This window comes from Oreochromis niloticus, linkage group LG3 (genome assembly GCF_001858045.2).
Source record: "Oreochromis niloticus isolate F11D_XX linkage group LG3, O_niloticus_UMD_NMBU, whole genome shotgun sequence".
Classification (NCBI taxonomy): Eukaryota; Metazoa; Chordata; class Actinopteri; order Cichliformes; family Cichlidae; genus Oreochromis; species Oreochromis niloticus.
In genome coordinates this window covers 44,713,069-44,731,602 of record NC_031967.2, presented here as the reverse complement: position 1 = coordinate 44,731,602, position 18,534 = coordinate 44,713,069, and the positions used below count along the sequence as shown (strand labels likewise).

The window sequence follows — 18,534 nt, the reverse complement described above, 5'->3', positions numbered from 1 at the left end:
CTAGCCCCGTCACTGGTTCGGTCACCAGTTTCACTCATTCACTCCATGCAGGGAGAAGATCTAAGTTCCAGTCAGGGAGTTTCTCGCGCTTTAGCTGCTTCAGGCACCGTTATACATACGAAAGTGACCCAGATCGGATTTGTGCCGTTCACACTATCATACCATGATCGGATATGGGTTGCATAGGGTCAAAAAAAATTGGATTTGATGCGCTTTCGCCTGCAGTGTGAGCGTAGCTTTACTGATCTGCTCTTTTTTTGGAAGGCCTTTATTGAAATAAGACAGTGGAGAGATAACAATCATCCTGTCACCCGAAGGCAACGTCTGTTCACATGGGTGAAACCACAGAGTTGAAACAGTTATTATAATCTTTTGGTTCAGTCTAACCGCATTAAGGGGAGCAGGGCATCCACAGTGGTGCAAAGTCAACTAATTGGACTGTGTGATGCAGGCCCCTGTCTGAGTATGTTCATGCCCCTGCAGCCAGGATGGATGTTCACTTGTTTGTATCACATTTTACAGCAAAGTTTCCAGCTGCTGTTGAGTCATTTCTGTAGCTGAACAGCTGACAGAGATTGTACTTGTTACAGTTATTGAGGTGTCAACAGAGCTCATTGTCACGCAACAATAGGAGGTCGTTGTTATTGTGGTATGAGACTACGTCCACACTAGCCCAGTTAATTTGAAAACTGCATTTTCATCAGAAATCGCTCCATGTCCACACTATCGTTTTCAGTCGTTTACACAGAGTTGTGCATCCATATTGAAACGGCCAAAAATGCTTACGTTTCAGTACTGCGCATGCGTGAAACGCAAGACAATTCAACCTATCTCATTTCTGTCTGTCGTTTATTTACTTTCCGGCTCTTTGAAAGGTTGGCAAAATGTCGAGGAAAAGCTCCAAATTTTTTTAAATGGACTAACAATGAGGTGGAGTTGTTGCTGCGAGTAACACAAAAGTACAAAGTTTCAAAACCAAGTGAGAATTAAAGAATTTGAAGGAAAGCTGTCTGCAGCATGTACAGACTGATATTAATCTTTAATAGTGCTGTCAAAACTGAGAGCAAACAAAACTTTATATGTTAAGGATAATGTTTCTCAATGTAAAATTGCAAAGAACTTTTGGATAGGAAACAACATTTTGTAAACAGTTACCTCAGTACCTGCTGAACCTCCTCAGATCCTGTACTGTCAGATGTATGTATGTAAGGTTAAACTTTCCACAGTACTTCCACTTAAGTAACCAAACACATAAAGTCACCCTTGCCAATAATCGACTGTTCCTTCAAAGAAGTAGCTCAAACAGACAACTGACTCAGCAATGATAAGTAGAGCAAGCCTAGGCCGATAATCAAGCAGAAGAAAATTATTATTATTATTTTTTTTTTGTGCCTCTACGGGTTAAAGAAAAATATGTTTAACAATTCAACAAGACCCACACCTTCAGTGCTGTCAAAACTGAGAGCAAACAAAACAACTGCTTTATAATGCACTCCGCGATCTTAGTTTTATGAGTCACATGACTGCATCACATGACTAAAATGTGTCATCGTTTTTCGAAAAGGCTCTGGGTTCGCCGTCTACAATGCGACGCGAAAATTACATTTTCAAATGTATCCGCTTTGGAGAGCGTTTTCAAAGCGCTGCGTTTTCCTTGACTGAAAACACCATCTCAGTGTGGACGGAAGGCCAAAACAGAGAGAAAAAGATGCATTTTCAAATGAAAATGTATTAGTGTGGACATGCCTGAAGCAGCTTATACATGACTAAATGTTACCTTTGCAAAATGTTGCTCTTTATAAAGTTTCTGTTCTTTCTGCAGCTCGAGCTAAAAAGCTAAAACTCGAGTGCTGGAAGAAGATGATCATCAATCAACATATCACTGGGATTAAAGCAATAGTCTTACACTGATCTTTTTAACCTTTAGTACCTCTCAGCAGCATGATGTTAGATTTTATATGAAACTAACATCATATAAACTGAACAGAAAACTGTCTCATTTTTGCATTTGATGAGTTTTATTTTTAAAGGACAAAAGAATGAATGTCACAATGTTAATAAGAAGCACTCCGAGAGCGCAAACCTTCACCATGGCAGCTCACTCTCCAGGCAGTATTTGCTGTTAGTATTGTATATACAAAATAGTATATTGTTTTTTATAAACCCTACTTTGAGAGATATATCATGTACTTGTTTATTATATGTGGTGTGTTGTGGTGTGTGTATATTACTGCTGTTTTAAATAAATCAAAAAAATTATACATTATGTTTCTTTTCTACTCTCTGTAAAAGGCAGTTTGTTACATTACTCTTTTGTTACTCTGTAACCTGGCATTAGAGAAACTATCTGTGGGATGAAGAAGTAACAGTAACCAGGCAGATGTGCCTCTGACATGACTGGGAGGACTTACTTTGATTGTGTGCAGATGTCTGCCTTCATGGCTTTGTGACAAAAAACTTTCTGCTGAAAATCACTACATGGGTTATAACAAGATAAGGTTACAGTAATGTGGTGAATAAATGGGTTGAATACAGGACTTTGATCCAAGTCTTCCATATGGTGTCCCGTACAATACAAACAGGTCATTTTAAACCATTTTCAGCCATAGTTGCTTTACTTTAAGCATGAACATGACTTGGTTAGGTTGGAGTGGGTGGAAATGTTACCAAAGACTTAAAAAGCCTGTTTTATAGAAAGCAGGTTTTCTTTGACTACATGAATTTGTATCCTCAGGTTCAGGTTAAGTCTAGTTTATGAAGACTTGATAGTTTCAAAGTTAAAGGCGTCACTCTGCCAGTCTTGAAAGTATTCAAAAAGGGAAGATGTGTTTGTATGTGTGTTGATGAAGTTAGATTGGTGTGGTCTATTGCATTTTGTTCATATTTTGTCTGCTGGAGTGGTGGAATGGCAGAGAGGGACAGGAGGAAACTCAACAAACTGGTCAAGAGGGCCCAGTGGCGTGTCTAGAAAATTTTTGTTGGGGGGGCCAGGTAGGGGCACAGATTTGGAGAAGGGTGGCAGATGTAATTAGCAGATAATGTTAAAAAAAAATTCTACCAACCGTTAACCATAATTCAATAACCCTGTAAACCTAATAACCGAATGCGCTTTTAACTCTTATTAGAATGAGGTTTTAACCACTACGGTGCAGTTTTTAGATACTGCGCTGATAAAGTACAAGAGATACAATCAGTGCTTTGTCAGCGTTTATTCAGCATTCAAGGACAGCAATATTTGCATAGTATTTTTACTGACATATAGTGCACATATGTTTTTGGGCAAAAACATTTTTGAATATTAAAATACGAACATTTTTAACATACAGTTGGCAAATTAGCCAATGCCAATGCAAAACTTTATCTGCCTATTAAAAAAAAGAAGATAATCTTCTCACAAACTGGTGTTTGATTTTGAAACAGGAAAAAAGTGGGGAAACAAATGAAAAGACTAACATTTGAATGAAACCTGAAAGCAAGTAAATACCTTAAATATTACACAAAACGTGTAATATTTTCTCTGAATGAGAGACCATTCCATTTTTTAAGGAGCCGTTGGCAACTCCACTAACTAACCTTATGAAGAAAAATAAAGTTCACTATCAGTTACATCATAGCACCCACCCAGCTGTGTAGAAACTCCGTCATGCTAGCTAGCACGCAGTACGAGTTATTGTAACTGACTGCAAAAAGTCAGCACAAGGAAAATAAATCACACCTAAACTTGGTTTGTATCTGACCCAGATAGACTGCAGGTCATAACTTCTTACCTGAAATTCAGTTCACCTGACGCTCGGACCGACGGCTGCCTCGGGTCTCTCCTCCTCCTGCCTCCCCTTCCCTCATCCACCTGCTGGCCTCTGTGGAAGCTCTGCCATAGCCACCATCAAACAACTGAGTTATTTTTACACATCGGCCAGCATCTGGCCAATCTACCACCTCTCATTGTTCATGCCGTTACAAAAAAATAATAATAATAAGTCATCAGCGGTGGGCTGATGGCCAGTCCAGCTATGCTAACCTGCTAATCTTTCACCGAAAAATTGTTTTCTGCGGTGCCGCCTTTCATGCTTGGCTCTCCTACCTTTGCTAACCTGATGCTCATAACGCAGAAGCCGATGCTGCATTCACTTACACTCGGATATCTGAGCTTCACTGTGAAAACATAATCGTTCATTTGATATTTCATTGATTTCTATTGTTTTAGCTTCGGGGTGGCACCTGGGGTGGCCAGTCTGGTTGGGGGGTGGCCTGTGCCCCCCCAGGCCACCCCGCTGGACACGCCACTGAGAGGGGCAGCTCTGTCCTAGTCCACTGAAGTCCATCGAACAGGTTGGGGAGGACAGGATGTTGTCTAAGCTAACATCCATCATGGACAACACCTCCCACCCCCTGCATGACACTGTACGAGCACTGAGCAGCTCGTTCAGCAGTAGACTTTTACATCCATAAGGTAGGAAGGAGCACTACTGCAGGTCATTCTTACCAGAGCTGTCAGACTATAATGCAGCTTAACATTCTTTTGGTTATCTTACTCACCAGCTTGTTTGTTTATTGTACATTTTATACATAACCCTGTACATTTTATACATATCTCCATACAATTTTTCAATTTTTCTATATTCTATAAATTGTTACCTGTATATACATATATAAACGAACTTTGGTTGCTTATATTTATAGGACCACCTTGTGTCTTCCTCTTATATTTTATTTTCTCTTGCTTTAAGAGCTCTGTAACACCAAAATTTCTCATCTGTGGGATAATAAAGTTTTGTTCTATTGTATTCTATTCTATATAAGGAAATTCATAGTCATTTATGTTCCCAGTCTGATCCTGGCATTCAAGTGACAGTATGGTAATAACCTAATAGGGTTAGAGTTTTTCAGCACCATTCCATGTGATAGTTTCAGGATCTTTAAATCTTTAGGATCTCTCTCAGAAAGATTTTTTCACATGTTTTGCTTTCTGGGTGAATGGCAGGCTAAAGTTACTCCAAAAAATATCCTCTATAATAACCACCAACACAGGAGGACAGTGTGCACGCAACCTTTTACTCTGATATCTTCCTGATGCACATGACGCATGTTACACTTCAAAAACATTCCTACTGTAAACATTATGGATGAACCAAAATTACGTCCAACAAGGTGCCACAAAAAATAACTTATGTCACACAAATAAATTATAAGGTAAGATGAGTGATAATGAACTATTTAAATATAAAAAAAAATAATATTGAAAAATAATATTGCAAAAACTAATATGCAACATAAATGTAAGATAAGATAACTCTTTATTGTCATTGCACAGTCATACATAGCACAATGAAATTGGAAAAACTGTCCCACATTTGCACTATGTACAACACAACACAGTAACTTAAGTAATAAAAAGAAGAAGAAGTGTATGGTTATTGCAGATTGTTATCATTGCATATTATTGTTATTATTATACCTTGTTATAAATTTAAATATTATTATTATTATTATTGTTGTTGTTACCCCCCCAAAAAGTACAGGGAGGTAGCCAATCAGGTCAGCTGTTAGCACTGATTAGGGCTATTGCCCTGTTGTAAAAGTTGTCCTTTGGTCTGTTTGCCCATATGTTAATAAATGCATGTATATTATAATCTACACAAATTAAATGTGGACAAATATAAATACATGTGCCATGACTAAGGTCACAAAACTGACAGCTAAAGCACTTTCCAGTGGATTTGAACTATCCGCTTTTATTTTGATACTGATTGTTTTTTATATCTATTTGAACTAATGAACGATATCCTTAATCTTGAATTCAGCTCTGTGATCAGAAATGCTTCTTGGTGGAAAAATAGTCTCACTAATGTCCTCATCATTAGTGTGTCTGTCTGTCTCCACCTTGTGGACATTTTGACACTTGTTGCTTGTTTCAATGCAATCTGAACACTACATGTAAAGTAATATAAATACTTATAATCTTGGTTTAGAAAGTTCCTTTCATAAAAGATGACCCAGTGTCTCCTCTGGTTAGTAAGATAAAATAATCAAACACTGAAACACTTTTCAATAGTTTATGTCAGCCAGCTCTTATTTTGACTGACACAAAGAAACTTCAAGGACATTCACTGAGTAACCTTTAAAAGCAAAACTGTCCATCTGAGCACACTTCCTTAATTCGGGGATTAAAACTGAAACACGGGTGTTGATTTAAAGAAGGAAGAGACAAATGTTTTATTCTCCCACACACTGTCGACTTGTTTCTATAATATGAAATCCATGGAGTCTCTTCTCACTTTCTCACTGTGGACTCTCATCCACTGCTTGGATTATGTTAAAGGTAAATCAATATGTTTCTATTACAGATGTTACTTTTAGTTCATTTTACACATGGGTTTATTGGTTGTGAGTCGCCTTTGTCGGTGCAGTGTGAACATTAATAATCCTCTTATCTGTCTTCACTGTGTAACTGCATCGATTTTCATTTATTATTTTTAATACTCTTAAAGCCTCAAACAGTTGAGAAGGTGTCGTTCTGACTCTGTAGCTGTAACATGTAACACTAGGCCAGGGGTCGGCAACCTGCGGCTCCAGAGCCGCATGCGACTCTTTAGTCCTTATACTGCGACTCCACGTGGTTTGGGAAAATAAATTAGAAGTATTTAGCTCGGTAACTGCTACCAGTTAAGGTCAGGAGCAGTTGACTCACCACTATGCCATAAAGCTGGCTCCTATTCTCAGCTGCTCAGTGGAGTTTAGTTTAGCTGTGGAATAGCTAGTCAGGTATGAAAGTGCAAAGTGAGGCTCCGTCAAGATACTGAACTCTAAATGGTGAATGCTAGATAGAAACCATAAGAAAAAAAAAGATTTAAAAAAGATAAAAAGCATAGAAAAAATGTGGTTGCACTCAAGGAGAATAAAAAAGTGCTATTTAACCCTTTAAAGCCAGTCGGAGCAGGCACGCTCAGTTTTGCGCAACTATTTTTAAATCCCTGTAGAACTGGAAACACGTAAGCTAGCGCAATAATTTTTTTTGCATATGAAACCAGAGGAGTTGTACTTACATCTTATGCCATCAGCTTGCCCTAGGCCACAGTTTCCTTCCACATATAGCTTTGCAAAAATTGCATAAATAGCATTTGCAGCAACAAAAAACAGTTTCTGGGATGCTTAGAACTCAAATTGCACTGCTGGAAATAGTTTATTTTGATGCACATGCTGATTTTTGGGAGGAAAATTTGCATTATAACATTTATTTTTAGGTTTTCCTGCAGTATATACAAATTGGTGTAACTCAAAAATAAAACTATGAAGACACTCATAATAAATTTCCTGTGGTTGGAAACTATTTTGTTCAGCTTTTTTGTGTTTACAGTTTTGAGGGATAAGCCTCTTAAATTTCTCTAACTAGAAATATATGTAAAAAAAAACAAAAATGATTTTTAATTTTTTTGTACTTTATTGCACTTTTTTGCAATTTATGTAATTACTATGCACTTAATGCATACATATTATTAAAATTTGGCATATAATGGTTGTATTGATGCACAGCAAATTAAAATGCTCCCAAAAATGGCTCTACAGCATGTAAAAATATAAAGACCACCTCTCAATTTTAAATCCATGTAGACATTGAGGGTTCTCAGGAGGGGCCGTGCTAACACCTGCTGCTCTCTGGCAGCAGCACCATGCCCTCCCTTGTTTTAAATGCACTTTAGAACAACACGCAGCAACACTACACATGAGCGGGAGGACGGAGGTATGGGGTCTTCACACACCCCCGTTCTCTACTAGCCATCGGGGCGGGGGCTGGGAGGAGGTGTTGGCTGTCCGATTGGCCTCCCTGCTGCTGCGGAGCCTGGGGCGGTCTGCTTGCCTCCACCCCGGGGGAAAGGGTCACATCTCTTGGGTCTGGGTGCCGTTTCCCCCTCTGGGGGCGAGGGTACCTGGACCCGGGGCATAGAGTATGTTTGGGGAGTATGATTGTGTGTACATGTCTATGTATGTCTATCCCTACGTTGGGTGAGTGCTGAGTGTTTGTATATGTGTGCATGAGGGTGGGAAAGCATGTTTATGTCTGTGTGTGCCTGTTTGTCTGTGTCTATATGTCAGGTCGGGTCTTAGACTCCACCTCCCTGGGTACTCCCAGGCCCTCCAAGTGTGGAGGCCTATCTCCCCTCACCACACTCCCTGCTGGTAACTGATGCCCTCAGGGGTTGGTGCATTGGTGGTTCTTGGTGTCCGGGGCTGGGCGCTCAGGTACGCACCGGCTCACTCCCGGTGGCTACTTGGCGGGGCCCGATGCCTGTCGCTCGGTCAGGCCTCTTCCGGGGCAAAGGGGGCCCTCGGGCCTCCGGCCTCGGGGCCTGCAACTCGGTTCACTCTGGCACAGCTGGCTGCCGGCAGAGCCGGCGGGCACGCCGGTGCAGCCCCCTCTGGCTTCTGCTCCGTGGCTACTGGGTGACCCCTCGTCTGGGGATCTCCTCAGCCCTTCCCAGGAAGGTGGCACGGATGCCCCTCCGGTGGTACTCCTTGGGCTCTCGCACTCTGGGTCCTCTGGATGTCTGGAGCCTGGATCTCCTCCATGCCTGCTTCATGCCCTGGGGGACGGGGCTATGGGCCTCCACACCCTCTAGCAGACCGTTACATGGGGAAACCTTTTGTATACAAGCGCGTTGATCCACACAGGTGTGCACACGGGTGTTCACTGTTCGTAGACATAAACTACACCTTTCTTAGCTGCTACTTCAAAGCACATTGTGCGCTGTCTGTCCTGCGTGCTGCACAACAACTTTCAATATTTAGTATTTACTGCTGTTCACACTCAGCTAGATTAACGTGATGGTGTTGTGTTTAGTATGTTGCTTTGTTTTTGTTTGGTTTTTTTTGCTTGTCTTCTCTTCTTTTTCTCTCAACAGGTGATCCAGGAGATTTTTTTTTTTTTTCTTTCTCTTTGTCTTTGTAAGTGCCCTTTCTCACTGTCCCTTTTCCCTTCTGTTTTTCTTTTCCTTCCTCTCTTTCTTTCTCCCTTTCCTATCCCCCAGTCATGTCTGTCCCATCTGTAACAACTGAAAATAAAATAAATAATAACAAAAAAAAAAAAAAAAAAAAAAAAAAATATAAAGATAAGCTCTGGCGGACTTGGTTCTATGGTAGGTCTTAAAGGGTTAAAAACCAGTGTATTTCCAATGTTCATCAGAAATGAAGATGGCGTTGTCGAGGCATGCACAGCTCATGTCTGCTATTAAAATTATCCCTCTTGGTTGAATGTCTCCTCACTTAAAACATGTTCTCTCCTTTAAAAGACAGGTCTTAATGAGTCTCAAAGTGGATAACAGCTTGAACATTGCTTTTCAGTTATGAATCAATAACTATTACTATACTTTTCACATAATATCTGAAAATACGAAATGCTGTGTTGCTGAGTGTGGAAAAATGATTAATCTGCTCTCTGGGATTTGATGAAAGTCCAATTGGGATAATCACGTGTCTTAAGAGCTTGCTTTACACATATGTGTTTCTATTCTTCCCCTTCTGCTTTAGAGGGAAAGTTTTCTGCTCGGTGTTGTAAGGTTCAGATTACTCCAACGTTGTGTTCCGTTGTGTTGCTAAAGCATATAGTTAGGGCTGGATCAGGTGACCCTGAATCCTCCCTTAGGCTGCTTGGGGATTCCCATGATGCATTGAGTTTTTCCTTTCCAGTCACCTTTCTCACTCACTATGTGTTAATAGACCTCTCTGCATTAACCCTTTAAGACCTACCATAGAGCCAAGTCCGCCAGAGCTTATATTATATTTTTACATGCTGTAGTGCCATTTTTGGGAGCATTTCAAGTTGATATACATCAATACAACCATTATAGCCCAAATTTTAATAATATGTATGGATTAAGTGCATAGTAATTACATAAATTGCAAAAAAGTGCAATAAACTACAAAAAAATTGAAAATCGTTTTTGTTTTTTTAACATATATTTCTAGTTAGAGAAATGTAAGAGGCTTATCCCTCAAAACTGTAAATACAAAAAAGTTGCACAAAATAGTTTCCCACCACAGGAAATTTATTTTAAGTGTCTTCATAGTTTTATTTTTGAGATACACCAATTTTTATATACTGCAGGAAAAACGAAAATAAAAATTATAGTGAAAATTTGCAAAAAAGCAGCATATGCATCAAAATAAACTATTTCCAACAGTGCAATATAAATCCAAAGCATCCCAGAAACGACAGAGAAAGTCATAAAGTCAAAGATAACTTTTAAAAACACCAGTACAGGCTCATGAGGCCCTGATGGTAAATAGATGGTAAAAAACTACATTTCCGCGAAAATGACGTCACTTCCGGTTTTGGGCAGGTCATGGCGGACATGTGAAAGTTCGCGCTGACGTCTATTCCAACCTAGGAAGTGTTACAAACAGCTGATCGGATCGGCAAAGCGTGTTTCTGGAATATTATGTTTTTATTGCTGCAAGTGCTTTTTATGCAGTTTTTGCAAAGCTATATGTGGAAGGAAACTGTGACCTAGGACAAGCTGATGGCATAAGATGGAAGTACAACTCCTCCGGTTTCATATGCAAAAAAAATTATTCCGCTAGTTTACGTGGTTGCAGTGCTACCGGGATTTAAAAATAGTTACGCAAAACAGAGCGTGCCCACTCCGACCGGTTTTAAAGGGTTAAATCATATCTGTTATTAATCTGTGTCTGTCTTCCACAGCATGTCTTTATCCTGTCTTCCTTCTTTCACCCCAACCGGTCGCAGCAGATGGCCCCGCCCCTCCCTGAGCCTGGTTCTGCCGGAGGTTTCTTCCTGTTAAAAGGGAGTTTTTCCTTCCCACTGTCGCCAAAGTGCTTGCTCATAGGGGGTCATATGATTGTTGGGTTTTTCTCTGTATGTATTATTGTAGGGTCTACCTTACAATAGCACCTTGAGGTGACTGTTGTCATGATTTGGCGCTATATAAATAAAATTGAATTGAATTGAATTGAATTGTAGAGGGTTATGGCAATCAAAGAGTAGGTACTGGTCTGTATGTTTGGACTCCTGGTAAATGTCAGTGTTGAGGCTTCCATCCTCCTCAATGTGCAAAGAACAGCCCTAAAAGGCAAACTGCCATGTCAAAATCCTTTGTATCTTCCTGGAGAACTTAATGTTTCTATCCACCGAGTTGACGTGAACAGTGAAGGTTTCTACTTCTTGAGTTCTAATTTTGACCCAGGTGTCATCCGCATACCTGTACCAATGGCTAGTTGCTGTCCCTTTGAAAGAGCCAAGAGCTTTACTTTCCACGCCCCCTACAGTTCACGAGCTGGGCCCAAGTCCTCATTTTAGATTTGACAGAGTTATTCGGTAGATAAAGGCGAATAGTTTAAACATGAATTGAGCTGCGGTTTGGGGAAGGCCTTGGAGGGGACTGGCGGTAGGGGCGGCTCCAGGACCAGGCTGTTCAGCAGTAAAGTGAAAAGTCAAAAACTTTTAAAAAAGGGGAGGGAGGGTGGGGCACAAAAACTGAATGACCAGCTTGTACAACTGGGGGGTCATATATAGATAAGAACTGGAAGGGGTGTGTTTGGAGGTGTGGTCCCGCTCCTGAAATTCAGATAATTTATCTCCAAGTACAGTTTGGAATCTGTATTTTATTTTCCATTTAATTTACAGCTCGTTCAGTTTGACATTGATGAAGTAATTGCAGGTCACATTTAATAACAAAACAAACAAACAACAAAAAAACCCCCCCAAAAACACTTAAGTTGTTTTTTATAAATGTGCATGCTTGCACCTAAAGCACTTAGGGAGAAACTGTGTTCCACTGTTTCCTGGACTATGGCCAATTCCAGTAACTTTCTCAGTAACTGCTACTAGTTAAGGTCAGGAGCAGTTGACTCACCACTATGCCATAAAGCTGGCTCCTATTCTTAGCTGCTCAGTGGAGTTTAGTTTGGCTGTGTTTGGCTTAGTCCACTTTTCCACTGTTCATCAGAAATGAAGCAGCCTACCGGAGAAGTAAGCGGCCCCCAGACATTAAGCTATTTTTAGAGTCTATATTCTGTTTTAGAGTCAATATGAAAAACACATGGACAGGAAACAGACAGTAATGAGGATGACGCTGTTGACTGAAAGAAAGAGTTGTCTTGTTACAATTCCTTCAGTCATAAAAGTAGCGTCATTGCTGGAATCTGTATTTATGGCTCTTTCTGTTGACATCGATGACGTAAATGCAGGTCACAGTTTAAAACCCAGGCACTCAGAGAGAAATTGTGTCCCACTGCTTCCTGGGCCACAGCAATTTCCACTCTGTGTTTGGAACCTGGAGAGGCCGTTCCATTTATTTGGAGAGCTGCTTCTTTCTTTCCTTCCTGGCTTCAGGTAAAGTCAAAATAAGAGTTGGATAAGCCATTTTGGTTATTTACTACTGAGCCCCGCAGGGGACATGGGAGAAAAAAAAATTTAAGACGGACTTTTGCGAGATCTCGCAAAACAAACTGGGGATCTCGCAAAAGTTTTGCGAGATCTCGCACAAGTTTTAGCCGCATTCTTCGGAGGCCGCCAGCTCGAAGCCGACCGGGAGGTCGAGGCACGATGTGCCGGGAGAGCGGTGTTCCTCCCGGCTGTAGTAGGTCTCGACCTCCCGTTAGCTTCGAGATGGTGGGTGTCAGATCTCCGAAAACATCGGAGCACTTTTGCAAATATGTGATGTCTTGTAAACCGAGCAGATATTTGACGTTTACACAGCTACATTCACGCCTCAAAATATCTTAAAAGTTTATTTTGTGACCCAGAAAGAGTAATATTACAACTAAGTAGCTGCCGCCATTGTTGGAATTCAACTTTTGTGAGATCTTGCAAAATTTTTGCGAGATCCCGAGTTTGTTTTGCGAAATCTCGCAAAAGTTTTGCGAGATCCCGAGTTAGTTTTGCGAGATCTCGCAAAAGTTTTGCGAGATCCCGAGTTTGTTTTGCGAGATCTCGCAAAACTTTTGCAAGATCCCGAGTTAGTTTTGCAAGATCTCACAAAAGTTCATCATAATTTTTCGCAAAAGTTCATCGTAATTTTTTTTTCTCCCGTGTCCCCTGCGGGGACATCAGCGTAAAACAGAAAACGATTTTGGCATTAAAATAATGTTACAAACATTGATTATCAATTTTATTTTAGGACGAATGTTCTGGGATAGTTTGAGAAATATTTTGGGGGAATTATTGCTTCTTTGATTTGTTATCTTTTCTTTAAATAGCCTTTTCAGTGAAAGCCCTCTCTCTCTCTCTGTCTCCCTTTCTGAGTGGACATGGTGGATGATTGAGTCTGGGAGTGTGACTGAGTAACTGCTTAAAACAAGCCTGCAAACACTGCTAACTGTAATTTCAAACTGGAGTTTCCAGTTGAACCTGTATTAAATCATAACAGCAGCGGCTTGACAGATTTTACAGTTTTAAATGTAATGCTAATGTTTTCAACAGTGTTCCTATAACTCTGATTGATTTGTCCAATCTGCTGGGCGTGTCTGCTATGTGTGCTGTGGTGTACATCAGGTTTCAGAATATCGCCCTGATAGACACTCTTTCTCACTTTTTCTTTGACTTGAAGAGAAGGAATGGCCAGAAAAGGACGAGTCATTTTTTGCTCTCCGACAATGGCCATTTTATCATTTTGCAGAAATCCATAAATATGCTGCTGGTTTCCATAATGCCCTGTTCCAGTCAGAGTATGCAGGAAATACAGATATGTTGAGCTGTTTTCGCACCAGTCTGCTAAAAGTGTCACCACATACAACTGTATTGCTGGAGAGTGAAAGCTAGCAGTATGAACTGCTTACTGTTCTGCAGTTCCTTCACAATGGAAACATTTCAACCTCTTATGATCCAGCCTGATGGTTTTATGGAGGATCGATGGAAGAAAATCAATGTGTGGCACTGAAGACTGTTAAGATGTCTCACTCAGGTTTTTCTAGAAGATGGTTCTGAAAACACTCCCATATTGAAGTAAATGTAGCCGCTTTATTTCTTTTATGACAAGTACCGGTCCAAAGAGTCAAAATGATGTAATTTTTTTATATAATAGTAGACTATCAAATGCTGATAATAATACTGGTTTCAGTGTATTTTCACCTGAACAAAGCTTGTCCTTAACACACTATTCATTCAAGAAGAGTATGAAAAACAACATGCACGTCACTGCTGTTTTATTAATAGTTACAGGTTATATAAATGCGTAAAATTTAATAAACTGTATATAAGCGCTGGTCTTAATATGTTCTATACATGTTCTTAAATGTTATGATAGTAACTTTTTTTTCTGTTTTCCACAGAGACACTAACATCGCCATGAAGCTGCTGACTCTGTGTGCCCTTTTCTGTGCAATGATGGCTGTAACCACTGCTGGTGGTGAGTATGGCAGTATAATTTCCATTATATATATATGAGTGTAATTAAACATACAAATTAATAGTAAAATGTACATCTTATTTATGAGCGTTAAAGCAAATGGATTGATGCCCACAGGTGAGCTGCATTTTCCAGATTTTCAATAACTTATGTCACGCTTAACAGAAAAAAAAAACCTTACAAACCTTGAAGTGTCTGGCTGTTATATACTCAATACCTAAATCAATACCAGTTGGCCGTCCGACTGGGGTCTGGAATGTGGGGCCTCCCTGCTGCTGCGGAGTCGGGGCAGTCTGCTTCTCCCCACCGCAGGGAAAAGGGTAACACCACCTGGGTCTGGGTGCAGTTTCCCCCTCCAGGGGCAAGGGTACCTAGACCCGGGGCTTAGAGTACGCTTGGGGAGTGTGATTGTGTGTACAGTGTCTCTCTATGTCTGTCTCCACGTTGGGTGAGTGTTGAGTAATTGTATATGAGAGCATGAGGGTGGGAATGGATGTTTGTATCTGTGTGTGCCTGTTTGTCTGTGTCTATATGTCAGGTTGGGTATCAGACGCCACATCTCTGGGGACATCTCAGGCCCTCCAAGGTATGGAGGCCCATCTCCCCCCACCACTTCCCCTGCCGGTGGCAGACGCCCTCAGACATCGGTGCGTTGGTGGTTCTTTGTGTCTGGGGATGGGCGCCCAGGTACCCACCGGCTCACTCCTTGGCGGCTGCTTATCGGGGCCTGGAGCCCGGGGCTCGCTCGGGCCACTTCGGGGATGGGGTGCCCTTGGCCTCTCGGCCCGGGGCTCGGTCACTCAGGCACAGCTGGCTGCCGGCGGAGCTCACGGGCACGTCACTGCAACCCCCCCCGGCTTCTGCTCCGCGGCTGCTGAGTGACCCCTCATCTGGGACTCTCCTCAGCTCTTTCTGGGATAGTGGCGCGGCTGCCCCTCTGTTGGTCTTCCTTGGTCTCTTGTGTTCTGGGGGCCTCTGGATGTCTGGAGTTTTGATCTCCTCCATACCTGCTTCATGCCCTGGAGGACGGGGCAGTGGCCCCCCACACCCTCTAGCAGATCATTACATGAAGGAACCTTTTAAAAACAAGCGCGTTCATGCTCACAGGTGCACACACGGGTGATCACACACACAAACTACACCCTTTTTGGCTCCTACCTCAAAGCACACTGTGCGCTGTCGATCTCACGTGCTGCACAATAATGTTTAATATTTAGTGTTTACTGTCATATTCCCATATATCATTGTGATGTTGTTTATTACTCTCGTTTTCTTCTGCTTGCTTTCTTTTTTCTTTCTCAACAGGTGATCCAGGTGATCGATATATGTATTTTTTGTCTGCTTATTCTGTTGGTTTTTGGTTTTTGCCCTTTTTCCCCGTCCCTCTTCTCAGCTGTTTTTCTTTCCCTCTTTCTTTCTCCCCTTTCTTTCCACCAGTCAAGTCTGTCCCGTATTCAGCAAGTGAAAATAAAATAAACAATAAAAGGTGAATCAAATGGACCATTACGGCAAGGCTGTGTTAGGAGGCCTGGGTCGTTGACCCAGGGTTTTTGAGTTTGTTATATTATTTATAATTTCTAGTCTTTGGTTTCTTTGAGTTCTGTCTTATGGTTTTCTGTCTGTGATTCTGAGTTGCTGTCTCCCCTGTTTGCTGTATCCCCACGTCCAGTCAGTGTCTGTGTCTGTAAGTTCAGTCTGTGTTGTGTTTCCTGTTTTACTTTGAAGGTCTCTGTCTTTTCTCAGTGTGTTCAGTTTACGCTTCTTTGTCTCGTTAGTCCTGGTTTGCCCCAGCTGTGTTTCCCTCCTGTTGCCCATTCCCTGATTACTCCCTCTGCGTATTTAAGCCCTGTGTTTTCCTGTGCTCTCTGTCGCGTTCTACCGTTTACTTAGCTGTGTGTTCTGTTAGTCCTCTGGTTTAAGTTTATTTTGATTTTTTCCAGTCATGTTATGTTACCCCTTTTTGAGTTCAGTATTAAAGCTGTTTTGAGTTCACCTTTGGTCTCCGGAGTCTGCACCTTGGGTCCTATTCCTGTCTGCACACAGCCTGTACCTAACAGAAGAACGCGACCATACTATGGACCCAGCAGACTCCGTTTGGTATCGGCGACCCGCAGTTTCTGCCTTCCTCAAGGAGAGCGTGAGGCAGGAGGCTAAGCATGCCCAGGAGCTCCAGTCACCCTTCTATGGGTCTCGTTTGGCTTTTGGAGGGCCCCGCAGCCTCCAAACTGCCATGGCCACGGCCGAGCCGGCGCCTATGCCTCGGGCGATCAGATTGAGCACGTGCTCATTCTCTCCAGTCGCTACACCTCCGCCTCCACCCCTGGATTACCAGTCCGACAAGAAGGTTAAGCGGCGGAGGAAGAGGGATTACGTGACGCCGGACGTTAGACTCACTCCGCTGCAATCCTTCGCTCTGTTTTTGGGTCTGCCACGTTCTGAGCTTCACAAACTCTCTGCTTCCTCGTCGCAGCCCGGTCTTTTGGAGGGTTCGCAGCCCAGTTTGCCACCTCCCACTTCCCGGAGAAAGCGACGTTCACGCAGTCGCCACTCTGTCTCTGCTGAGCCACTCCCCGTGGTGAGTTATAATGACTGTTTTCATTCTGCTCCCTCTAAGCTGGAAAAAGACAATCATATGAACACTGCTAAAACTGAGACCATTAAGACTATTACACATGGTGGTGGTAGGAAGCTAAAAAACATTTTAGAGGATTCTGTGTTTTCTGACCCTGCTCCTTCGCCCAGTTGTGTTCCTGCTCCCAGGGCGGCTCGGGCCCAGCATTCCCCTGCACCTGTTTCAGTGCTTCAGGTGAGGGAGGCTGAGGTCCAGCTGGTCCCTGCTCCGGTGCCTGTCGCGGCACCCGTACCTTCTCCTCGGGTGGGAGAGGCCGGTATCCGGCAGGTACCTGCACCTGTTTCTGACCTCGCTGGAGGCTCAGGTGAGCCCGTCCAGCGATTTTCTTCAGGTTCTGGAGGCTCAGGGGAACTAGCTCAGCTTACTGCTAATCCACCACCTAACCCACCATTACTACCATCGTTACAACATTCAATAGAACTTAAACTTCTATCCATAGCTCGAACATTAGCTCACCTATCGGCTCAGTCACCTGCTCAGTTCTCACCTCAGTCGTTTACTCAGCCGTTTATTCCCGCTGGAGGGTCCGAGGGACCGCTCCAGCCTTTGTTCGTCTCCGCTGGAGGGTCTGAGGGTCCGTCCAGCCTTCTGTTCCCGCTGGGGGTTCTGGAGAACCGCGCCAGCCTTTGTTTGCCTCCGCTGGAGGGTCCGAGGGGCCCGTCCAGCCTTCTGTTCCCGCTGGAGGGTCCGAGGGGCCCGTCCAGCCTTCTGTTTCCGCTGGGGGTTCTGGAGAACCGCGCCAGCCTTTGTTTGCCTCCGCTGGAGGGTCCGAGGGGCCCGTCCAGCCTTCTGTTTCCGCTGGAGGGTCCGAAGGGCCCGTCCAGCCTTCATCGCCACCACCTGCGGCTCCCACGCCGTCGCCTGCAGTGCCATCACCTGCGGCTCCCACGCCGTCACCTGCAGTGCCATCACCTGCGGCTCCCACGCCGTCACCTTGTCCAGCTACGGCTTCGGCTTCGTCCTCGCCTGGTCCAGCTACGGCTTCAGCTCCGCCGTCGTCTGGTCCAGCTTCAGCGTCGCCTGCAGCGTCACCCTCGCCCGGTCCGGCCTCCGAGTCTTCGCCTTCGCCCGGTCCGGCCTCCGAGTCTTCGCCTTCGCCCGGTCCGGCCTCCGAGTCTTCGCCTTCGCCCGGTCCGGCCTCCGAGTCTTCGCCTTCGCCCGGTCTGGCCTCGGCTACAGCTTCGCTTGGTCCTGCCTCGGCCACGCCGACGTCCGGACCACATCCTGCGCCTCTACAGCGCCGGCCTCCTTCCAGGCCTCTGATTACACGTCCTGGGCCTGCTCGTCCTGCTCGTCCTGCTCGTCCTGTCCGGCCTGCTCGTCCTGCTCGTCCTGTCCGGCCTGCTCGGCCTGCTCGTCCTGCCCGGCCTGCTCGTCCTGCACATCCTGTCCGGCCTGCTCGTCCTTTCTGGCCGCTTTCCAAGCCGATGATTGGACGTCCTCGCCGTCGTGGACGGCCTCCTGACCTGCTCCGTCGCCGCCGGTGCCTCCCGCCCGGCCGGCCTCCTGAACTTTTTTCTGGACTCTTGGGTCGTCGTCCTC

The 18,534-nt window shown here is 43.6% G+C and overlaps 2 protein-coding genes across 2 annotated transcripts in view; both read left to right on the top strand.

The window, feature by feature from the left end:
* Positions 1 to 18,534, top strand: part of LOC100709290 (type-2 ice-structuring protein) — a 169,799-nt gene that overhangs the window by 139,694 nt on the left and 11,571 nt on the right. Inside the window, exon 2 of the mRNA XM_025901702.1 lies at positions 14,284 to 14,360. The gene's annotated coding sequence lies outside the window, so the exon portion shown is untranslated. The remainder of the gene's footprint in view (positions 1 to 14,283; positions 14,361 to 18,534) is intronic.
* On the top strand, positions 16,174 to 18,457 carry LOC109198899 (uncharacterized). Its single transcript, XM_019354206.2, has 3 exons — positions 16,174 to 17,393; positions 17,896 to 18,033; positions 18,172 to 18,457. Exons 1-3 carry the CDS (start codon positions 16,435 to 16,437, stop codon positions 18,455 to 18,457), a joined length of 1,383 nt encoding a protein of 460 aa, XP_019209751.1. The 5' UTR covers positions 16,174 to 16,434.